The sequence below is a fragment of the Lotus japonicus genome, chromosome 1 (assembly GCF_012489685.1).
Source record: "Lotus japonicus ecotype B-129 chromosome 1, LjGifu_v1.2".
In the NCBI taxonomy this organism is placed as follows: domain Eukaryota; kingdom Viridiplantae; phylum Streptophyta; class Magnoliopsida; order Fabales; family Fabaceae; genus Lotus; species Lotus japonicus.
In genome coordinates, this window is record NC_080041.1 from 65,332,005 (window position 1) to 65,356,823 (window position 24,819).

The 24,819-nt window shown below is 37.4% G+C and overlaps 2 protein-coding genes across 2 annotated transcripts; both read left to right on the top strand.

Moving 5' to 3' along the window:
• The first annotated feature begins 16,592 nt into the window (after positions 1-16,592).
• LOC130739206 (protein kinase STUNTED-like) lies at positions 16,593-21,174 on the top strand. Its single transcript, XM_057591455.1, has 10 exons — positions 16,593-17,146; positions 17,253-17,350; positions 17,561-17,810; positions 18,042-18,740; positions 18,827-19,075; positions 19,278-19,441; positions 19,533-19,612; positions 19,702-19,849; positions 19,944-20,093; positions 20,547-21,174. Exons 1-10 carry the CDS (start codon positions 16,972-16,974, stop codon positions 20,787-20,789), a joined length of 2,256 nt encoding a protein of 751 aa, XP_057447438.1. The 5' UTR covers positions 16,593-16,971; the 3' UTR covers positions 20,790-21,174.
• A 1,740-nt stretch (positions 21,175-22,914) lies between these two features.
• Positions 22,915-24,540, top strand: LOC130739215 (NAD(P)H-quinone oxidoreductase subunit M, chloroplastic). Its single transcript, XM_057591466.1, has 2 exons — positions 22,915-23,576; positions 24,143-24,540. The coding sequence occupies exons 1-2, from the start codon at positions 23,112-23,114 to the stop codon at positions 24,326-24,328; spliced, it is 651 nt and encodes a 216-aa protein (XP_057447449.1). The 5' UTR covers positions 22,915-23,111; the 3' UTR covers positions 24,329-24,540.
• The last annotated feature ends 279 nt before the right edge of the window (positions 24,541-24,819 follow it).

Genomic DNA, 24,819 nt, shown 5'->3' on the forward strand with positions numbered 1-24,819 from the left:
AGAGAGGATGGCTCGGAGACTTTGTGTTGAGGGGCCTTTGAAGATGAGGCTTGCTTAATTGGTTCCTTCAATAATTGAAGAGCAGATTGAAGATTTCTTAGCAAGTCTTCTTCTGTTGAAGCTCCTGCAAGGGCCGCTGTGATGTGGGCCTTTTGATTTAGCAAGAGGCTGGTTTGCGGACTTGCATGCTTGAGATATTTCTGGTTGTTTTTGAACCATTGAATTACTTTATCCTTGTGAGCTTTGGAAGCATCAAAAGCCTTCCACCACTTGATAAGGGCATGTTTGTTGAGAATTGGTTGGGGTTTGGCTTTAAGACCGTACCTCCAAGAGAATACCCAAGAAAGGGAAAAGATTGTATAAAAGTTTAAACAATCAGGATAATTGTTAAACTCTTTGTCCCAATGTTTCAGGAAAAGATTGTATCCCTCCAGAACTTCAGGGGGAAAGATTTCAGTAGTTGGACCAAAGAAGCTCCACCAAGAATGGAACCAAATTGGAAAGGAATATTTGTTGGTCCATTTGAAGTAAATGAGCCAAGAATGCTTGAAATTTTGGTTTTGCAGGTCAAGGATTGTAAATTCCCAAGCTTTGATGTAATCCCAATAATTAAAACCTATAGGGTCAAAATTCTGGGAAAATTTTCTGTAGGTGTTTGGATTGGGTCCAAAGTCAGTGGGACGAAGGACACGGAGAATTTGGAGTGTGGAGTGGGTAATTAGGGAGTTGTCATTTTTATCCCTAAAATGCTTAATATCCACACTGTTTGTATCAACCAAGATAAACTCATAGAATCTCTGGGTTTTGTTTGGGTGGATTGGATCAAGATAACCAGGGAAAAGTTTAGTACCAATTTTATTGGCGAGGTTCCCTCCTGAATGGTCCCACCATTCTGGTTCAATCAAGGTTTGGAATTTGGAGATAGTTTTGGTCAAATATTCCGATTTTGGGTTAGATTGGGTAACTGGGCTAGATTGGGCAACAACAACTGGTTTCTTTCCATCATGAGTTGCTAAGCTTTTTGTTCTTTCAATAAAAGATTGGAGGGATTGGAGATCTAGGTCATCATCTTTATCAGCGATGCTGGCCCAAGATTTATTTGGTAAATTGATGAGTCCCTGAGGAACATTATCCAGGCCTGCTTGTTTGAAGGCAAGGAGAGTTGGAATTGATAAAGCATAATCAGCTTTGGTTTGTTTTGGTTGTGAAGATTGGTTTTGAGCAGTGGGCTCAGATTTTTGGACAGTGGGTCCAGATTGATGGGCAGTGGGCCCAGATAAGATTAAAGAGTCAGAGATTATAATACCTTTGCTCTTTTCTTTGTTTCTTCCTCTTCCTCGGGAGGAGGAGGATCCTCCTCTGGAGGACATCTTATGATCTTCCCTGCAAATATTCACGAGTGAGGAAATCAGGGAGAGAATTGTTAGATCCTTTTATATATTCAATATCGAAGTCAAAAACGCTTAAAATAGCTTGCCATCTGGCAAAGATATGTTTTGAAGCTAAGTTTTTGACATCTTTTTGTAAGATTTCTTTCGCAGATTTGCAGTCTACACGGACTAAGAATTTTTGATTAATCAAATCAGATTGAAATTTTGAAATAGATAAAACGATTGCTAAAACTTCTTTTTTGACAGTAGAATAATTCTGTTGAGCAGGATTCCAATGTTTTGAAGTAAAAGCAATAATTTGTTCCTTGTCAAAAACCTTTTGTTTCAAAATACCACCAAAGCCAATATCAGAGGCATCAGTTTCAATAATTTTGAAAGCTTGAGGATTAGGGAGATAAAGACAAGGGAGATTCTTGACACGAAGTTTGATTTGTTTGACCACATTGGTATGAATATCGGACCAAGGTGGAGGATCCTTCTTGAGTCTATCATGAAGGGGTTTGATTATGGTACTGAGTTGAGGACAGAAGTCCGCAACATAATTGAGACAACCCAGGAATCTTTGTAGTTGGGTTTTGTCAATGATTTGATCAGGGAATTTATCCGTGAACTCGATGGCTCTATTGATAGGAATGATGGTTCCTTGGTGGATGTTGTGACCAAGAAATCTGATTTTGGTTTGGAACAAACTGACCTTTGTCTTGGATACAGCCAAGCCATTCCTTTTGATTACAGAGATGAACGTATTGAGATGTTTGAAATGTTGATCTAAAGTTTGGGAAAAGATTAGAACATCGTCAATGTAGACAATAGTGAATTTGGAATAAGGATTGAAGATTTCGTTCATAATCCTTTGGAATTCAGATGGGGCGTTCTTTAGCCCAAAAGGCATAACGTTCCACTCATACTGCCCAAAAGGAACAGTAAAAGCAGTTTTATACCTATCCTTCTCTTGCAATTGGATTTGCCAGAATCCAGATTTCATGTCGAATTTTGAAAAGACCTTAGCATCATGCAGTCTGGCTAAGAGATCTTTCTTGTTGGGGATAGCATATCTAATCCAACAAAGGGCTTGATTGAGAGGTTTGTAGTTAATAACCAGCCTAGGGGTTCCCCGTTCTATCTCAGCTTGTTTGTTGACATAGAAGGCTGCACAGGACCAAGGGCTCTTACTCCTGCGAATAAGTTTCTTTTCAAGGAGATCATTGATTTCCTTTTGGCAGAAATGAAGAAGTTCTTCATTCATTTGAATAGGCCTAGCCTTGGTTGGAATCTGTTTGTCTGAAAAATCTTTTTCATAAGGAAGTTCCACCATATGGCTCCTTCTTTCCCAAAAAGCGTTGGGTAGATCAGAACAGATGCTGGATTGAATATTTTCCAAAATATTCTCAATCCTTGATTTAACAGAAGGTTGTTGCAATTGATCCTCAATGGTTCTGTAAGAGATTTCTTCCCTGAGGAAGTTGATCTGCTTCTCCTTGTAGGATATGACGTTCAAAGTCTTATCTATGGGAGGTTCAGAGAATTTGAACAAGATAGGCTGTCCAAGATGCTGAACAGTGATGCCGTTTTCGTCAGTATTATAGGGGAAGAGCTTCTTAATGAAAGGGGTCCCTATAATGATTTTTTGACTCAAATTTCTGACTAACAGAAATGGAGTTTCGATTTCAAGACTACCATTTTTTATGATAGCTGAGGGGATTTTATACTTGATCTTTAGTCTAGATCCTTCAGCAGCGCTGAGCTTCTCAGTGGTTTTCTCAAAATATCTGGTGGGAATGAGTCCCTCCGAGATACAACTGGAATCTGCCCCTGTGTCAAAGAGGGCAGGGATTTCGAGAATAAAATCTCCTATGAGGATTTTGACATGGATGAAGAATTTCTGAATGGTGACCTGGTTAATATTCTCCAGAAAGTCTTCGCAATTGTTGTTAGGAGCAGGATTGGAATCAGGTACAGAAGAATCATCTTCCTCATAATTTCTAGTCAGTTTTTCTAAGATAAGCTGCTGACTATTTTGGATTTGTTTGAGACTTTTAACCTCAGTCTTGAGGGAATTGACTTCAGATTGAAGGTCTTGAATAGTGACGGGTTTGACCGTAGAATTCTCAAGACGCTTGAAAGTATCTCTAAGATTGAATTTATTGGTGGTTATAGGACTTTTGGGAGGCCTATCTTCAAGAGTAGACCTGAGGCGTTCCAAATAGATTTTCTTTTCCTCAGGATCAGGGATAGAATTAATGGCCCTGAAGAGAAGGTCTTGTTCATTGGTCAAAGTGTTGATGGACAAGGTATTGACGGAAGATGATGATTGAGAATCATCATTCTGAATTTGATTTAGGTCTTCAGAGACCTCAGAATCCGAAGGATTAGATTCTTCTTCATCAGAAGTTTGAATGAGGAGATTGTTGATCTTGTCCTCGATCTCAGGTTCAAGATGAAGCTCAGAGATTCTCCTTTTGAGTCTGCAATACCTGCTAATATGGCCCGGCTTGCCGCAGTTGTAGCAGGTAACATCTTTTCCTTGAGAGGGTCTAGTCTCAGGAGGGTTCTTTGGAATTTGCGAAGATTGGGGTTTTGATCTAGGCTTGGGTTTCCTATGATCATTCCTGCTAGATCTCTTTCTCCATTGTTGTTTGGGAGGAGGATCTTGCTTTCTGGGTTTAGGTTTCTTGGGACAACCTTGAATTCCGAATTGTTCGCAGAAAGTACCCAAATCCCTGCGATTCTGAGACTTCTCCTTAGTGAGTTGCTGTTGGATTTTGTCATCCTGACAGATTTTGAGAGCAACTCTTTGAATGATAGCTATGAGCTGTCCATAACTAAGGGTGTGATATGGGATTTCTCCCCCCGGATTTTGGCTTCTAAGTTTCTCACGAACTTTGTCGCCAAAAGATTTAGGAAGACCGGCCAGGAATTTCTCTTTCCAGAAGGCTTGTTGGCTGTCTTCACGGGTGTAAACCCTGGTCAGGAAGGTATCCTTATACCATCTGAAATCACCCAAAGATTTGCACTTCAGATTGGACAAAAGATCACCAGATCTGTCCTTGATGAGGGAAGGATCTCCAACAAAATGTTGGGCTATGGTAAAGATTAAGGAGTTGACAGCATCAGAGATGAATTTGCCATCTTCCATGATAGGATTACCTTCTTCATCAGTCTTGACAGCGGTCAAGATCTGATCCTTCTCGTCTTGAGTGAGATAATTATCCCACCAACCTTTGAGCTGGCCACAGAAACCAGCAACCAAGACTTCAACGATAAGAGATTCAGGACAATTGTTGGCGGTAACATAGGCAGTGGCTACCATAGTCATATTTTGGAGGATTTTGGTGATGCCATACTCGTTTTCACCATCAATATTCCATTCATAGACATTGTTGGCACTGAAGCTTTTGAAGTTTGAAGATTCTTCTAAAAGAAGATCAGGAGCAGTAGCTCTAGGATAGTAGAGCTTGGTTTCTTTTCTCCACTGATTCTTAGAATTGTGAATGACAGTATTGACCGGAATACTCTTGATAGATTGAACGTCAGACTTCATAGATTGAATATCAGAATCAGACTCAACCTTACCATCTTCAATATTATTTAAAGAAGTAGAGGTATTACGAGTAGAAGTACGAGTTTTTGGAGGAGGAGGAGCAGTAATAGTGGGATTAGAAACTGCTTCCGGAGTAGGTTCCGGAGTCTCAGGAGGTTCCGGAGTCTCAGGAATAACTTGTTTGAGAAGCTGAAGTTGCTCTACCACCTTTTGGAGGAGCTCATTGTCAGATTCCTTTTTTGCTCGAAGAGTTTGAGCCGAGTGTCTGGAACGGCTACTGATTTGAAAAGGTTTGAAAAGAGGTTTTTCAAGTTGACATCCTTTAGGGATATCAAGATTAGAAGAGGAAGGTTCAATCTTGACCTTTTCTTTTCCTTTCCTGGAAGAGGAATCCTGCACTTGGGATTCTCCAAGAATTTGAAGATACTTATTGGTATAATTGGATTGTTCCATGAGGTCTTTGATGTCTTTACCAGTGACATCACCTTCTTCTTTCCTAGTCTTGAAGGGAGAAGCTAGGACAGGTGTAGATTGAGCTCCTTTAAGAAGGAAAGGAGTTTTAGGTGGCAGGTTAGAAAGGGTTTCTTTTCCATCCTTATGCTGCCATTTAACCATGTCAATTTGGAAGGGGTAAGATTTCCAATTCTTGTTGGCATAATCTTGAAACCATTCAAAAAAGAAGATGTTTTGCTGGGTTTTCTCAAGGAACCCATAGAATTTTTCTTGGATCTTCTTTCTCTTTTCACCCTGATACTTTGCAAAGAACCATTTTCTTTGCTGAGTCCATCGGTCAGAGTAGAAATCTGCCTTGATACTTCCTTTGTCGATGACGAATTCAGTAGTGATTGCTCCAATGAAATCAGAAGTTTCTCCAGGGGTTTCTAGAGAAGAATACGTTGGAGATAAGGTGGATTGATGATCTTCATCACCCTTGTCATAGGTAGTCTTGACAGGAGTGGTATTGACATATCCAGCTAAATGGATAGTAGATCCGTCATGAGAGAGGGAAGGTCGAGCATTAGACTCAGGCTGGTTCCTTCTAGTCATAGAAAAAGATCTTCTAGACATGGCGGATTGGAAATCATTTGAGGACGTCCTAATAGATCTAGGGATAGAGAAGGAATTTCTCCTATCAAAGATGAGATCTACTTGGCCAGATTGGTGTTGGATGATTTCACGAAACTCAGGAGTTTCAGCAGGTTGGGCTGGAGTAGCCTTTTCCAAAGACCATTTTTCTGGAAGGGTGATATCACTCCATTGGATGGTTTTGGGCACAATAACATTGGCCTTATCATAATCTGTGAGGAAGAGGGTAGTTTCTCCAGATTTCTCACAATTGGTTCGCAAGAAATAAGATTTGATAGAGTTCATTACCTTGTATTGAACCCTGTAGATCAAAGAGATTGGAATGGAATCTTCTTTCATATCAAGGCCGTGAAGCTTGATATTTAGGAAGAGGACATCAAGGATGTTTTTATCTTCCAGACTAACAGTTAGATCTGGGAAGCAATTGAAAAAGATTGGTCCATTACTCAGGCTGGTTTCAACCGTTCCTAAGAGGGAGTCATGGAATTGATTATGTCTAACATCCCTAAGACAAAGGAGTACAGCGATGTCAAGAGATTTCCTGGTTAGGGGTTTAAGACCAACTTGAACACTACCTATATGAAGATAGTTGAAGTTCTTGCTGATATATTCTTTGATGCTTTTCTCGGAAAGCAGATGGATTTCTTCATCATCAGATCTGAGCTTGTAGGTTTGCTCAACGGTTTTGATAATGAAATCTGATCGTTTGAAAAAGGATCCGTTTGGTTTGTAGATCTCAGCATGAGAAATTTTTGGAATTTCCCAGTTGTCAAGATCTTGATTGATATCTTCAAAATGAATTTCTTCTTTGAAGACAGATTTGGATAATTGATTGGATTGATGAGGATGATCGATAGAAGAAGAAGAGGGTTGGGAAGATCTGAAAGAAAGCTTAGAAGAGAAAGAGCGAAGCATCATGAAAGATAGATCTTCCTTGCCCGTAAGTATCATCACCATCACCTGGTTCTATAGAAACAGATAAATAAATTAGAAATATAAGTTAGGTTCTGCGTTGTTCTTAATAGTTGAGCAGTATAGATCTGGATCAGACTTAAGCCACCACAAAAAGAAACTAAACAAGGACATTAAAAATATTCAGAACTTAATAACATGTCTGTAGTATGGCCAATATAGACTTACTGCCACACAGGGACTTACTGCCTTCAACGCCTCCGCTGCAGAGATGATCATAAGTCTGAATAGTAATAATCCTAGAAGGTTTTCAAAAGAGCTTTCATTTTAGTTTAGTTCAAAGTGTACTACCAGTCCAGATCCCGACCATAGTGTTTAAGTTTCAGTTTTGAATGAGAAGATTATATATATATATATATATATATATATATATATATATAATCTTCTCATTCAAACTTTTGATGAAAAAGAATCTAATCCTTCGGATTATGAGGTCTCTGAAGACCTAAATCAAATTCAGAATGATGATTCTCAATCATCATCCTCCGTCAATACCTTGTCTATCAACACTTTGACCAATGAACAAGATCTACAGAGGGGGTCGGAAGCAGAAGGAGGGGGATGAGAAGAGGATTAAGAGAAGTAGGACGCCACCACGGAGGGGCTTTTTGCAGAAAATTAAATTGCAGAAATTAAAAACAGGAATTAAAACAGGAGGCTCAGCCTTCCATAAACAGGAAAATAAAAACAGGAATTAAAACAGGAGGCTCAGCCTTCCATAAACAGAAAAATAAAACTTGAACAAGATATATATTACATAAACATAGATTACAAAACTGAAACTTAAAAACTGAAAAACTGAAACTTAAAAACAGAAAAGATTGAAAGAAAGGAAAACTGAAGGAGAACTTACAGAAGGAATTCTCTCAGTGTTTCTCTCTCTAAACTCTCTATCTAAGCTCTACCAAACTCTGATCAACAAGGTTCAGAATGAGCCTATTTAAAGAAAAAGATTGGACACTGTTTGAATAGTTCCGGTTGAATAGTTCCGGTAGACGGTACTATTTGACTGGCACTATTTGCTACAGTAAAAAGTCAATTTTACTGTTGCTACAGTACAAAAATTGAATTATTACAGAATAAAATGATTACAAGATGACAAACTTAGCAGAAGTCATCATCATCTGATTCTGTGGTTTGGACAAAATCTGACGACCCAAGAGAGGATGGCTCGGAGACTTTGTGTTGAGGGGCCTTTGAAGATGAGGCTTGCTTAATTGGTTCCTTCAATAATTGAAGAGCAGATTGAAGATTTCTTAGCAAGTCTTCTTCTGTTGAAGCTCCTGCAAGGGCCGCTGTGATGTGGGCCTTTTGATTTAGCAAGAGGCTGGTTTGCGGACTTGCATGTTTGAGATATTTCTGGTTGTTTTTGAACCATTGAATTACTTTATCCTTGTGGGCTTTGGAAGCATCAAAAGCCTTCCACCACTTGATAAGGGCATGTTTGTTGAGAATTGGTTGGGGTTTGGTTTTAAGACCGTACCTCCAAGAGAATACCCAAGAAAGGGAAAAGATTGTATAAAAGATTAAATAATCAGGATAATTGTTAAACTCTTTGTCCCAATGTTTCAGGAAAAGATTGTATCCCTCCAGAACTTCAGGGGGAAAGATTTCAGTAGTTGGACCAAAGAAGCTCCACCAGGAATGGAACCAAATTGGAAAGGAATATTTGTTGGTCCATTTGAAGTAAATGAGCCAAGAATGCTTGAAATTTTGGTTTTGCAGGCCAAGGATTGTAAATTCCCAAGCTTTGATGTAATCCCAATAATTAAAACCTATAGGGTCAAAATTCTGGGAAAATTTTCTGTAGGTGTTTGGATTGGGTCCAAAGTCAGTGGGACGAAGGACACGGAGAATTTGGAATGTGCAGTGGGTAATTAGGGAGTTGTCATTTTTATCCCTAAAATGCTTAATATCCACACTGTTTGTATCAACCAACATAAACTCATAGAATCTCTGGGTTTTGTTTGGGTGGATTGGATCAAGATAACCAGGGAAAAGTTTAGTACCAATTTTATTGGCGAGGTTCCCTCCTGAATGGTCCCACCATTCTGGTTCAATCAAGGTTTGGAATTTGGAGATAGTTTTGGTCAAATATTCCGATTTTGGGTTAGATTGGGTAACTGGGCTAGATTGGGCAACAACAACAGGTTTCTTTCCATCATGAGTTGCTAAGCTTTTTGTTCTTTCAATAAAAGATTGGAGGGATTGGAGATCTAGGTCATCATCTTTATCAGCGATGCTGGCCCAAGATTTATTTGGTAAATTGATGAGTCCCTGAGGAACATTATCCAGGCCTGCTTGTTTGAAGGCAAGGAGAGTTGGAATTGATAAAGCATAATCAGCTTTGGTTTGTTTTGGTTGTGAAGATTGGTTTTGAGCAGTGGGCTCAGATTTTTGGACAGTGGGTCCAGATTGATGGGCAGTGGGCCTAGATAAGATTAAAGAGTCAGAGATTATAATACCTTTACTCTTTTCTTTGTTTCTTCCTCTTCCTCGGGAGGAGGAGGATCCTCCTCTGGAGGACATCTTATGATCTTCCCTGCAAATATTCACGAGTGAGGAAATCAGGGAGAGAATTGTTAGATCCTTTTATATATTCAATATCGAAGTCAAAAACGCTTAAAATAGCTTGCCATCTGGCAAAGATATGTTTTGAAGCTAAGTTTTTGACATCTTTTTGTAAGATTTCTTTCGCAGATTTGCAGTCTACACGGACTAAAAATTTTTGATTAATCAAATCAGATTGAAATTTTGAAATAGATAAAACGATTGCTAAAACTTCTTTTTTGACAGTAGAATAATTCTGTTGAGCAGGATTCCAATGTTTTGAAGTAAAAGCAATAATTTGTTCCTTGTCAAAAACCTTTTGTTTCAAAATACCACCAAAGCCAATATCAGAGGCATCAGTTTCAATAATTTTGAAAGCTTGAGGATTAGGGAGATAAAGACAAGGGAGATTTTTGACACGAAGTTTGATTTGTTTGACCACATTGGTATGAATATCGGACCAAGGTGGAGGATCCTTCTTGAGTCTATCATGAAGGGGTTTGATTATGGTACTGAGTTGAGGACAGAAGTCCGCAACATAATTGAGACAACCCAGGAATCTTTGTAGTTGGGTTTTGTCAATGATTTGATCAGGGAATTTATCCGTGAACTCGATGGCTCTATTGATAGGAATGATGGTTCCTTGGTGGATGTTGTGACCAAGGAATCTGATTTTGGTTTGGAACAAACTGACCTTTGTCTTGGATACAGCCAAGCCATTCCTTTTGATTACAGAGATGAACGTATTGAGATGCTTGAAATGTTGATCTAAAGTTTGGGAAAAGATTAGAACATCGTCAATGTAGACAATAGTGAATTTGGAATAAGGATTGAAGATTTCGTTCATAATCCTTTGGAATTCAGATGGGGCGTTCTTTAGCCCAAAAGGCATAACGTTCCACTCATACTGCCCAAAAGGAACAGTAAAAGCAGTTTTATACCTATCCTTCTCTTGCAATTGGATTTGCCAGAATCCAGATTTCATGTCGAATTTTGAAAAGACCTTAGCATCATGCAGTCTGGCTAAGAGATCTTTCTTGTTGGGGATAGGATATCGAATCCAACAAAGGGCTTGATTGAGAGGTTTGTAGTTAATAACCAGCCTAGGGGTTCCCCGTTCTATCTCAGCTTGTTTGTTGACATAGAAGGCTGCACAGGACCAAGGGCTCTTACTCCTGCGAATAAGTTTCTTTTCAAGGAGATCATTGATTTCCTTTTGGCAGAAATGAAGAAGTTCTTCATTCATTTGAATAGGCCTAGCCTTGGTTGGAATCTGTTTGTCTGAAAAATCTTTTTCATAAGGAAGTTCCACCATATGGCTCTTCCTTTCCCAAAAGGCGTTGGGTAGATCAGAACAGATGTTAGATTGAATATCTTCCAAAATATTCTCAATCCTTGATTTGACAGAAGGTTGTTGTAATTGAACCTCAATGGTTTTGTAAGAGATTTCTTCCTTGAGGAAGTTAATCTGCTTCTCCTTGTAGGATATGACATTCAAAGTCTTTTCTATGGGGGGTTCAGAGAATTTGAATAAAATCGGCTGTCCAAGGTGCTGGACAGTAATGCCATCTACGTCAGTATTATAGGGGAAGAGCTTCTTAATGAAAGGGGTCCCTATAATGATTTTTTGACTCAAATTTCTGACTAACAGAAATGGAGTTTCGATTTCAAGACTACCATTTTTGATGATAGCTGAGGGGATTTTATACTTGATTTTTAGTCTAGATCCTTCGGCAGCGCTGAGCTTCTCAGTTGTTTTCTCAAAATATCTGGTGGGAATGAGTCCCTCCGAAATACAACTGGAATCTGCCCCTGTGTCAAAGAGGGCAGGGATTTCGAGAATAAAATCACCTATGAGGATTTTGACATGGATGAAGAATTTCTGAATGGTGACCTGGTTAATATTTTCCAGAAAGTCCTCGCAGTTGTCGTTAGGAGCTGGATTGGAATCAGGTACAGAAGAATCATCTTCCTCATAATTTCTAGTCAGTTTCTCCAAAATAAGCTGCTGACTGCTTTGGATTTGTTTGAGGGTTTTAACCTCAGTCTTAAGGAAATTGACTTCAGATTGGAGGTCTTGAATAGTGACGGGCTTGACCGTAGATTTCTCAAGACGCTTGAAAGTATCCCTAAGATTGAATTTATTAGTGGTTATAGGACTTTTGGGAGGCCTATCTTCAAGAGTATACCTGAGGCGTTCCAAATAGATTTTCTTTTCCTCAGGATCAGGGATAGAATTAATGGCCCTGAAGAGTAGATCTTGTTCATTGGTCAAAGTGTTGATAGACAAGGTATTGACGGAGGATGATGATTGAGAATCATCATTCTGAATTTGATTTAGGTCTTCAGAGACCTCATAATCCGAAGGATTAGATTCTTCTTCATCAGAAGTTTGAATGAGAAGATTGTTGATCTTGTCTTCGATCTCAGGTTCAAGATGAAGCTCAGAGATTCTCTTTTTGAGTCTGCAATACCTGCTAATATGGCCCGGCTTGCCGCAGTTGTAGCAGGTAACATCTTTTCCTTGAGAGGGTCTAGTCTCAGGAGGGTTCTTTGGAATTTGCGAAGGTTTTGATCTAGGCTTGGGTTTCCTATGATCATTCCTGCTAGATCTCTTTCTCCATTGTTGTTTGGGAGGAGGATCTTGCTTTCTGGGTTTAGGTTTCTTGGGACAACCTTGAATACCAAATTGTTCGCAGAAAGTACCCAAATCCCTACGATTCTGAGACTTCTCCTTAGTGAGTTGTTGTTGGATTTTGTCGTCCTGACAGATTTTGAGAGCAACTCTTTGAATGATAGCTATGAGCTGTCCATAACTAAGGGTATGATAAGGGATTTCTCCCCCCGGATTTTGGCTTCTAAGTTTCTCACGAACTTTGTCGCCAAAAGACTTAGGAAGACCGGCCAGGAATTTCTCTTTCCAGAAGGCTTGTTGGCTGTCTTCTCGGGTGTAAACCCTGGTCAGGAAGGTATCCTTATACCACCTGAAATCACCCAAAGATTTGCACTTAAGATTGGACAAAAGATCACCAGATCTGTCCTTGATGAGGGAAGGATCTCCAACAAAATGTTGGGCTATGGTAAAGATTAAGGAGTTGACAGCATCAGAGATGAATTTGCCATCTTCCATGATAGGATTACCTTCTTCATCCGTCTTGACAGCAGTTAAGATCTGATCCTTCTCGTCTTGAGTGAGATAATTATCCCACCAACCTTTGAGCTGGCCACAGAAACCAGCAACCAAGACTTCAACGATAAGAGATTCAGGACAATTGTTGGCGGTAACATAGGCAGTGGCTACCATAGTCATATTTTGGAGGATTTTGGTGATGCCATACTCGTTTTCACCATCAATATTCCATTCATAGACATTGTTGGCACTGAAGCTTTTGAAGTTTGAAGATTCTTCTAAAAGAAGATCAGGAGCAGTAGCTCTAGGATAGTAGAGCTTGGTTTCTTTTCTCCACTGATTCTTAGAATTGTGAATGACAGTATTGACCGGAATACTTTTGATAGATTGAACGTCAGACTTCATAGATTGAATATCAGAATCAGACTCAACCTTACCATCTTCAATATTATTTAAAGAAGTAGAGGTATTACGAGTAGAAGTACGAGTTTTAGGAGGAGGAGGAGCAGTAATAGTGGGATTAGAAACTGCTTCCGGAGTAGGTTCCGGAGTCTCAGGAGGTTCCGGAGTCTCAGGAATAACTTGTTTGAGAAGTTGAAGTTGCTCTACCACCTTTTGGAGGAGCTCATTGTCAGATTCCTTTTTTGCTCGAAGAGTTTGAGCCGAGTGTCTGGAACGGCTACTGATTTGAAAGGGTTTGAAAAGAGGTTTTTCAAGTTGGCATCCTTTAGGGATATCAAGATTAGAAGAGGAAGGTTCAATCTTGACCTTTTCTTTTCCTTTCCTGGAAGAGCAATCCTGCACATGGGATTCTCCAAGAATTTGAAGATACTTATTGGTATAATTGGATTGTTCCATGAGGTCTTTGATGTCTTTACCAGTGACATCACCTTCTTCTTTCCTAGTCTTGAAGGGAGAAGCTAGGACAGGTGTAGATTGAGCTCCTTTAAGAAGGAAAGGAGTTTTAGGTGGCAGGTTAGAAAGGGTTTCTTTTCCATCCTTATGCTGCCATTTAACCATGTCAATTTGGAAGGGGTAAGATTTCCAATTCTTGTTGGCATAATCTTGAAACCATTCAAAAAAGAAGATGTTTTGCTGGGTTTTCTCAAGGAACCCATAGAATTTTTCTTGGATCTTCTTTCTCTTTTCACCCTGATACTTTGCAAAGAACCATTTTCTTTGCTGAGTCCATCGGTCAGAGTAGAAATCTGCCTTGATACTTCCTTTGTCGATGACGAATTCAGTAGTGATAGCTCAATATGGTCATATATATCTTTTGCTTTCGAGGAAAAAGAAGATGAACAAAAATTTCAAGTTATGAAACTCGTATTTCCCTTAGCAGAGAGACAAAAAACAAAATTTTCCCAATAAGGGACAAAACCCAACACTCACTCATTTTATGGGGACCAAAATCTTATTTAACCCTAAAATAATCAATATGAATATTTCATGGTACTTGCTTTTGTTCTTTTGGACAACCGTCGTTCTTGTTCCCATATAAGTATGTGACTTTTTCCAATATATATACGAGACATCAAATTAATGTAGGCTTTGAAGCATGATTTGCTGTTATTAGCTTTGGGATTTAGAGTATCACCGACTCATTTGTGAGAGTGATTTCTTAGATGTCATTAATTTGTTTGAGGTCTTGTCACATCTTCTTGTCCTTTATTTTGTGATGTATTAGACCAGGTTAAATTGTTGGGATGTGTACCACTGTATTCCATTCTTTTCCATCCATTTTTAAATAATCCAAACAATGGATCTCTTCCTCCCTCCCTTCCCTTCCGCTCCATTCCCTCCCCCTCCATCAATCCAAACGAAGCCTAATGTTATTCTCTTCTATGGATCTCCTTCAAATATGTTTGTTGTGAGTTGTGCTAATTGCTTAGTTAATTTGGATTTGTGCTAACAATGTTGTTTTTTAAGTGGTTCATCCCTCCTCAAATTTTGTTATCGTTGCTGGCTTTGGATAGAAGGAATCTAGTTTATTATTTAGTTTATTGTTTGTTGCTTTTAGTTGCAGTACAACAAACAAAAATCCTTGTACCTTGTTTTCATTCTTTGAAATATAACGTTGAAAAACATTCAATCCCCAAATATAACTAAGGCTGTTTAAGTTTAAAAACTTATATATAATAAAAGGAGCCTGTAAAAGTGAATCTAATTAACAACAATGGCATGACACATGTTGCAAAGAAGAACCAAATTCGCTGAGCTTCTATTTCTCAGTTGCGGAAGGCTTCAGCCGACATATGACGCTATAATATTATTGATTTCATTATATTCTTTCTAACATACATTTTTACATCAATATTTTATATTTATTTTATATTTCTGATGTGACAACGAATTATTGCATTTTTCATAAAATTAAATCATTAAATAAAAATATATTGGTATAGTGATAATCAAGTTAGATCCTCCTAAAAGTAGAGTTATAAGATTGAATCTTAGCAAAGTCATTTATTGTAAGGGACTGACATCAAATCTTACAAGTGCACACAAGTTGAGTTGGATGATTTTTTTGCCAAAATAGAATCGAACAAATCAAAATTGTTCGAGTTTGGTTAGATTGAATTTTATGAATTTACACCTTCACTTCTGATCCAAACCAATCCGACGAAGTTTGGGTTTATCGTGCTATTATTTAAATAATAATAAATTTAAAATATATAAATATTAAAAACTAAAAAAAATCGCAAAAAATTGGTAATGAATACCACATGATGAAAAAAAACTCTTGTAGTACCAAATAGCATGAAATGGTACCACCACATAATGACAAATAGCCAAATATCTTGAAAACATCAACTTTCATTACCAAATGGCATGAAACAATTTAAGTTAATGAGTACCAAAAAAGTGAAATAAATATATTATTGATATATATAGGGTGTTAGGTTGATTCAGATGGATTTTTCACGAACCGACGTCCAATCTTATAACATGGTCAAATTGTAATAAATCTATCCAACCCGCATTTTTATTATCAAAATTGGTTTGGGTTGGGCAGATTGGTCGGATTTTCCTTACCCATATGCAATCCTCCATATCTCGAACATGCTAACACTTCTAAAGACTAAAAAAATAAAAATAAAAAATAGAAATAATACGTTAGTGAAATTTAATTATTGCCTCGTATTCCAAATAAGTTAACACCTGTAAAAAAAAAGAGAGTTGTACATTGGTGAAATTGATCTTTAGTTTCATTTTAGATTTGGAGAATATTAAGTTTTAGAGATAAATATGTATATATAGTTTTTTTTTTAAAACTAAATATGTATATATAGTTGAATACTTGTGAATGTCAAATTTTGGGTGTTTGATTCCATAATCTAATAAAATTCTCGATGCTACTTCACAAGTAGTTAACATAAATTCTTTGACTTGTGGCAATTATGACACCATGAGAAGTTATCACCAACTTAAGAAAATATTTCAATCCTTATCATATATGCACTACTTGTAATTAAAATTATGATACTTTACATCATTATTTTTTATCTTAAACTTAAACAAATATCAAATCTAAACAATCATCAAATGAAATAATAGTCAATAAATATTATAATTGGTTGTTTGAGCATAGCAAAATCTCATATCGGAATATCGGAGCCCTTCACTAATCTTATTGTGATATGATAAGTCTAATCTACTAAAAATGTTTTCTAAACCCGGCAATTTTCATATTTTAAATTAGACATCATTCTTTTACTTTAAATATTTCTTCACAAAAAGAAAGTAAAATAAATATTATACAAAAAATATTTAAGAAGTTTCACTATTTATCTACCAAGTGTATTGAAGTTGTTGCTATTTATCTTCTATTGTTATAACTACTATGTTAGGTGGAGCTAAAATTTAGGCTGTACATATTTATTTATTTATTTAGATTTTAGATCATGTTTGATGTTCAGGTGTGTTTCACTGACAGGAGGGGTTCAGTAGTCAAAATCTCAGGCATTAAACCCTGCTAAAAAAGTCACATGTTTAATCATGGTTTTAACTGAAAACTTGAGCTTCAAACTTCAAAGTAGCCTCTCTCTTCTCTCTATCAACTGGCGGTTAGAACCAAACCAAGAAACCCAACCAAAGCAAGTGCCAAACCAAACCAAAACAAACACACCACACTGCTCTGTCTTTCACTCTTTCTTATATCACACTCTCTCATTCATTCATTCATTCATTCATTCATTCACTCACTCACACTCCATTCCAATCCAACAACAACCGTCACCACCACCATCAGCCAAACGACGTCACACTCTGATCGTGATCCCTGACCCCAAACGTGAAAAATGCAGCAAACGGGTCGTCCCGGAGAAGCCATCAACGGTGGAGGCTACGGTGGCCGGAATGTGGTGGTGGGGGTGAAGCTGGACTCACCCAGCAAAGAGCTTCTCACGTGGGCTCTGGTTAAAGTTGCTGAGCCTGGTGACATCGTTGTTGCTGTGCATGTTCTCAGGGACCATGGTAGGTGATGATTTTCTCCTTTTCAATTCTTTGTTTTCATCAATTTTTCTCTTTATTTTTTGCTTGAGTAAGTGTGAAGATTGATTGGTGAAATGGGGTTGCGTAGAAATCGTGAATGGAGATGGAAAAACATCGATTCTTTCGCGTGTCAAGGCATTTAACTCTGTTCTTGCTGTTTATGAAGGATTCTGCAATTTGAAACAGGTTCAATTTCTCTTCTTCTTCTACTACCCATGTGGGTTTTTTCAATTTTCTATAGCTGAACATCCAAATTCATTTGCTATCTTCAAACTTTAGCAAATGCAGGACATAAAAACTTTAGCCTCTATTTATAGAATTTCAAGTTTATGGAGCTTCTTCTTTGAAATCTGAGGACAAGTACTTTTTTTGTTTTTGTGGAAATGGTGAATTTAGGTGGGTCTGAAGCTCAAAATTTGCCATGGTTCATCAATGAAGAAAATTTTGGTTCGAGAAGCACATGCTTATTCTGCAACTCATGTTGTTGTTGGGACTTCTCAGCGCCTTCATAATCTCCGGTCATCTACCTCTGTAGCTAAGTACTGTGCTAAAAAGTTGTCCAAGGATTGTTCTATTCTTTGTGTTAACAATGGGAAAGTCATGTTCAAGCGCGACCGGTCGCCATCAAATGTAGCTGCCCTGCAAGGTTTCAGATTTTCCTTGCTTTTGAATTTTGATTGATGTTCATCCAACAAACCTAATATCAGCTTCTCTTTTCTTAGAATCAATTATGATTATGACACTCAGGAGTTACTGACAGAAGTTTCTTACCATAATTAAGTTTCTTTCCATAATTAATTTTGGCTTCAGAGTCAATTGTCGAAGGATTTCCAGACATGTACTTCGTATAATTCTCAGTCATTGTGTTGTTTTGCAGATATTGATCGTCATCACAGGAATGGTTTGCTTGGTTCAATTCATTGGAAGCACAGCAAGAGCACAAAAGTAAGAAGTGATGACAATAGTGAGATAGATTCTAATGAGGGAAGTGGCAAAATTTCGAAGAACAGTTTAGCTAAATTTCTTCTGGAGGACTCTACAGAAATAGTTAGAAATATGAGCTGCATAATTTGCGGCCCGACTCTGGCATTTCCAAGCACTTCTTGCAACCAATCTGCAGAAGGGTGTTGTTCTGTTGATGGTGGCAGTGAGAATTCAATGGCTATAGTGCCTGTAAAGACCACTGATACAGGACAATCTGAATTGCAACCGGGTTGGCCGCTTCTGCGCTGGAGAGTTTTATCAGACAGACAAACTGCTTATAGATCATTGATGGGCCACCAGATCTCTGTTGTCCAGTGGGCGATGAAGTTACCGTGTAGAAATCTATTATATGCTGCAGATCATGATAAAAAGCCCAAAATTTGTGCTCAACATCAAGATCAACCTGTGGCTTTAGATAGTCAAAGTGGCGCTCTTGTTCCGGTAGATGCTGAATTAGGGACCCCTTTTTCGCCTGATTGCAATTCGAGAAAAATTCCTAAAGATTTCGAGGGCCTTCACGAGAAATTCTCATCATCATGCAGATTGTTTGAGTATCAAGAACTTGTATCCGCGACATCAAATTTCTTACTTGGTATGTTTCCTATTACTAGTTAAGTTTTGATTAGGTTCAATTTAACAAAACTAGTTTATTTTTAACATGATTATGTTATGATTCAGAAAACTTGATCGGGAAAGGAGGAAGCGGTAAGGTTTATCGAGGCTGCCTTCCTGATGGCAAGGAACTTGCTGTCAAAATCCTAAAGCCTTCTGATGATGCTCTGAAGGAGTTTCTTTTGGAAATAGAAATTATCACAACTTTGCATCACAAAAACATTATTTCCCTCCTTGGATTCTGCTTTGAGAATGGCAATCTTCTTCTGGTCTATGATTTCTTGCCAAGAGGAAGCCTTGAAGAGAACCTTCATGGTAGATAAAAATATACCTCAGTAAATTCCCTTTTGTTTTTCTTTATGGAGCTTGTTTGGACGCGGATCAAAGAGCACATATAGGAGCTTATCTAGTGTTTTTTCTTGTAGATAAGCTCAATTAGTTCTTTAGTCCGTATCCAGAAGAGATCATGGTCTGATATAACTTTCTACTTATTTCTTTCTATTCCATTCTAAATTAGGGCACAGGAAAAATTCATGTGAGTTTGGCTGGACTGAGAGATATAAGGTAGCAACAGGCGTTGCTGAGGCTTTAGACTATCTGCACTCTAAAGATGATCAACCTGTGATCCATAGGGATGTCAAATCATCAAATGTATTATTATCTGAGGATTTTGAACCCCAGGTATATTTATCTTTCAGTTGATTGAATTTTAGTATTTTAAGTTGTTTTTTGTATTTATTGATCCTAATATGTTATGTTTGATTTCAATCAGCTCTCTGATTTTGGACTGGCTAAGTGGGCATCAACCTCATCATCATATATAACCTGCACAGATGTTGTTGGAACCTTTGGGTTTGTACTTTCAAGTTCAGCATAACTGTATGCAGAGAGAAAGTATACTTAGAATGGTTCTAAATTATATATTCCATTCATTTATGCAGTTATTTGGCTCCTGAGTACTTCATGTATGGAAAGGTAAATGATAAGATTGATGTCTATGCATTTGGCGTCGTGGTCCTTGAGCTTCTTTCAGGGAGAAAGCCCATAAGTGTGGATTATCCGAAAGGTCAACAAAGTCTTGTTATGTGGGTATGTGTCTGTAATCCTATGCTATGACATCTTCTCTTGTACTTTTTATTTCCTAATCATTATGTATTATGGAAAACATAACACTCTTTTGCAGGCAACTCCAATTTTGAATAGTGGAAAGGTGTTACAATTGCTAGATCCTAATTTGGGCGATAGCTATGATCTTGAGGAGATGGAAAGGATGGTCTTAGCCGCTACTCTCTGTATCAGACGTTCCCCGAGATCTAGGCCTCAGATGAGCCATGTAAGTGGTCCACTATTGCTAGCTATTTAGCAAATTGAACCAACTATGTGCATGTTTAGAAAACATTCTACGGTTGATTATGAAGCCAAAATCAATTCTGGGGAGAAGCTTTTGTTAGTAGCTTCTCGGTGCCAAAATTGATTCTGAGAAAAAGAGAAGCTTGTAGGAAAAAGTTCTTTGTTGCACATGGGGTGTAATTTCCTGGAAGTTAAGTACACTTTGTGTTTGATTCTAGGTGCATGTTTAGAAACTTTTGAAGTCAGAAACAATTCTGGTAAAAAGCTTATATTGATTCTGATGAAAGAGAATCTGATCCAAACATGCTCATGTAGTTCATGAATTCCATAGCATACTACTTGACTGTATCTTCTTGTTTGATCACCCTGGAAGCGTTCTCATTCTCTCAATAGTCTTTCCTCTATTGCGAATCTCATGTATTCCATTGGACCATAGGTTTCAAAGCTCCTCCAAGGTGATGCCGATGCAATCAAGTGGGCAAAGTTAGAAGCGAATGCTTCGGAAGGACAAGAAATGGTTGATGATGAAGGGTGTCCACCTAGTAATCTACAGTCACATCTTAATCTTGCACTGCGTGATGTGGAGGATGACTTGCTCTCTATGTGTAGTGTTGCGCCGAGTGTCTCATTGGAGGACTACTTGAAAGGAAGATGGAGCCGTTCATCAAGCTTTGACTGAGCAAAGATTTATAGAAGAAGAAGATCTTTCTTTTATCTTAATAGTTTGTATGTATTTGTATTTTGTATATAAAAAGTTTTCTAATACCCCTTACATTAGAGTTTGTATCTTCTATGGGGTTTTTTATAAATGGGTTTCTAGATGAGAGGTTGTTTGTGTGTACCCTCCTCCTTCCCTTGATAATGAGGAAACTAGGCCTCATTTTCCTCATTTTTCTTTTTCTACCTGAACTTGTGTCTATTTTTGTCCTTGATCTCAATCAGATCGAGTTTTTTATTTGTTGTCATGATAAAGGATGAAAAAGTTGTATATTAGAGCATTAAGATCATAGCTCTGCACTCTAATAATATTATAGCAATTTTGTAGCTTAGTTTCTTTCTTTTCACTGTGATTTGACTTGAATGTATGTTTCCTTACAAGTTCTTTATACATATTATCTCACTGATCTTTGACTTGATCTCAATCTTATATATGTGTGCCTTATAAACATCCTTGTTAGCTGAATCATACCATAGGAACAATGGGTGAGAAAGGGCATAACATGTTTGGATGAGCAATTCAGAAGTTTCTCCTCATTAATGATTATAACTTCAGAATCAATTGTAGAAGAGTTTCCATACATACATGGAATAATTCAAGAACTGTAGGGAAACTATTTTGAAATACATTGAAAGTTCAAAATCAGCAAGCATAAAAAACCAAAAGAAAGTTCTGCTCTGGGAGGTGCCAGTGTAATTCCTGCTGAGTGGCATCTTTGAGATATATATATATATATATATATATATATATATATATATATATATATATATATATATGATATGGTAAGTGCTAACAAGTGAATTAGGAAACTGGTTAAGTAATTAAAATTTAAAAATCTCAATTAAAGAGTAACATTTAATGTTATCAATACAATGAATACTGCATTTTAATAAATGTTCTCTACATCTTGATTCTTTAAGGGTACTTGATTGCAGGACAAGTATGACTGATAGATGTGAAGTTTACCTCATGATTTGTAGAAACTAATATAATGCAGTTGTTATTTTTTGTTGGTGTTGGAGTAAAGGTACAAGGAGATATAGACAGAAGTTATTGTAGACAGGTTATTTGAATAGAGAGTGACTGAGGTTGAAAAATATAGTGTTATTTGATCAATTTAAAGTACTGTGATTGCTTCTGGTTTGTTTTATTTGGTTGAAAGTCTCCCCATTTAATGTTTGATATGATTGCAACCTGATTGAGTTGAGAAGTTTGGGATGTGTTTGTATTTTAAAGGAAATTTCTTAAGCTGGTTGGTAACTATATGTTTTGTTAGTTTAGGGTACATAATTGAAGCTTCCCTATTTTAGGTCGTGTTGATTTCGATGTTAAGGAATGAGTGAATTCCATTGGTTTCGGATAGGACTTTTATGATGAAAAGAAGGCCAGTAATAAGATGGTAAAAATACTGCTTGTATATTTTGTTGAACTCAAGATTATTAGTTAAATCAGATTAACTTAGGGGTGTAAAAGATTGTTTTAGTGCTTCTTAAGAGGTCTTATACAAATGGTTTTACGATGGTTCCAATTAGAACATCATATACAAAGGCTTCCATAAAAAGATAGTATATAATTGTGAATGTAGCATATTTTGTACAAGTTCTAATTTGATTATTACTCTGGCCATATGAAATGCACATAAAAAATTAAATAAATAAGGAGTACCCTGTTTTTTATTATTCTGCTGCTATTTCTTTCAGCTCTAAGTGTCATGTAGAATGGATTGATATTCCTAAATTCAAATTATTATAAAAACTTGGAGAATTTCTCTCTTTATATCTCACTTTAGGTATATATACATAAATAGTGCACGTCAAACAATATTAGTATCATTTTTACCTGAGTGATAATATGTGTGCATACAAACTTTAGTAGACATTCAAGAGACATATGAGTTAGTGACGGTTTTAGCACCCACACGGTTAAAAGAGGTCACTAATCTATATATCTTGAATGTCCCTAAATTTGTATGGGAACATTTTCCTTTTTACCTCACCAAGTCACCAAGGTATGTGTTTTTGAACTAATGGACACAATACACCTAAAAATAAGAATAGTCTAAAACTTATAAGGATTGTCCATGGGCAAAATTGGAAAAAGCAGTATCCATGGAAGCAACTTTTCTTTCTTCTGTGACCACAAACATTTCTCTCTAGTAACTGAGAGAAATCTTATCCATACTGTAAGGGACATAGCAACTGGTAAGCTAGTTGAGTATTGAACTGCAACAACCACAAAACTGATTAAACTGGCTTACATTCCCTAGACACACAGCATTTAGCCATGGCCACGAGTTGCTCCTACATGGTTTCCACCAAATTATCTATGTTAGGCTGGACTGGAGGAGGAAGAACAGGGCTCAAAAACAAGAGAGCATTTTTCATTTCAGCTCAGCAACAAACAACTGATGTTCAAGAAGGAGAAGAGACAGTGAAGGAACAAGAAGAGCAAGAGCAAGTAGGTAGCCAGAAAATGAACCCAAAAGGAGTGAAACCTAGACCAGCAGAGACTCAGATCAATGTGAAGAGCAAAAACATGAGCAGGGAGTATGGAGGACAGTGGCTGAGTACTGCCACGCGCCACGTGAGGATCTACGCGGCGTACATCGACCCGGAGACTTGGGAGTTTGATCAAACCCAGATGGATAAGCTTACCCTTCTTCTTGATCCCCAGGATGAGTTTGTGTGGAATCCTGAGACATGCAACATGGTTTTTTCGTACTTTCAAGAGCTCGTCGATCACTACGAGGTAATTTTTTCCTATAGCATGTATGGACCAGCTTATTTTTTCCCAGAATCAATTATGCTATCTAGAAGCTACACACAGAAACTTATATTTAATTTGGAATCAATTATAGAAAGATTTCTAAATATATATTAGAATATTGTCATCAATACTAAACTCAAACATCCAACAACAGTTCAAGGCTAAGCTTATCTAGCATGTAGGCCTCTACTTAGCAAAATATGGTAAAACAGAAGACATGTTATAGGCTATGCTTCACAAGTCTAGTTTGTAATCCAACAAATTGTGTAGTAAGGAAGTTGGTATTAGATTTTAGACATTTGCCAGTTTTGAGTCAATTAAAGCACTTGAATGTGATTAAGTGCATGTTCGGAATTCCTTCAAAAGTTGATTCAGAAGTCAAAATCAATTCTGAAGAGGAACAGCTTCCGTTAGTAGTTTTTGAGTACCATATTGATTCTGATAGCTCTGGACGAGAATGTGATTTCATTTTGTTGTTAATTCTGCTGAATCTTGTTTTCTATGGTGAGATAATAGTCATAATACTAATCTTGAATGACTCAAAACAGGGTTCTCAATTGACAGAATACACGCTTCGCCTGATTGGTTCAGACATAGAGCACTACATAAGAAAGCTGTTATATGATGGAAAACTCAAGTATAATATGAATGCAAGGGTTTTGAATTTCAGCATGGGCAAGCCAAGAGTCATGCTCAACAATGATATTAAACCTGAAGACACCCCTGAGAAATAATTTGTGGAATTACACCAAGAGAATGAGAAAGTAATTGGAGTTTGTATATGATTATCGAGATGTGGTTAGAATGGTTAATTAAATCATGTAAATTATACAAATCTCATATCCAACATTAGATGTTTTCTGGGGTTGAGTAAATCTAAATATCATTACAGCACAGAGTATTGTCTTACAGTCAAGATATTGCTGCAGTGCTGGTTATGTAACAATCCTTAGCCCTTCAATTATATTATTAGAAGTGCACATTTTAGAATAGTACAAATTTTGGAAAAAGTAAACTGAATATAAAGAACAGAACTCCTGCTACTAAGCTTCAAGTCACTATGTCGCACACACTTTGGAGTGGGAACTCTTATAAGCATCTGTTTCAAACTGTACACACACTATAATGATTGACTTCCACAACCCCACTTTCCTTAATTCTACTTTGCTATTTTCCCTTACTTAAAAAAATATGAGCTTGCTAACATAGATTGCCATAGCAGTAC

Bases quoted from the DNA above. Each gene is read 5' to 3' on its own strand.
- LOC130739215 (XM_057591466.1), top strand. From the start codon at position 23,112: ATGGCCACGAGTTGCTCCTACATGGTTTCCACCAAATTATCTATGTTA. The intron at 23,577-24,142 runs GTAATTTTTTCC...GACTCAAAACAG, and splicing joins AGCTCGTCGATCACTACGAG to GGTTCTCAATTGACAGAATA.
- LOC130739206 (XM_057591455.1), top strand. From the start codon at position 16,972: ATGCAGCAAACGGGTCGTCCCGGAGAAGCCATCAACGGTGGAGGCTAC. The intron at 18,741-18,826 runs GTATGTTTCCTA...GTTATGATTCAG, and splicing joins GACATCAAATTTCTTACTTG to AAAACTTGATCGGGAAAGGA. The intron at 19,613-19,701 runs GTTTGTACTTTC...TCATTTATGCAG, and splicing joins GATGTTGTTGGAACCTTTGG to TTATTTGGCTCCTGAGTACT.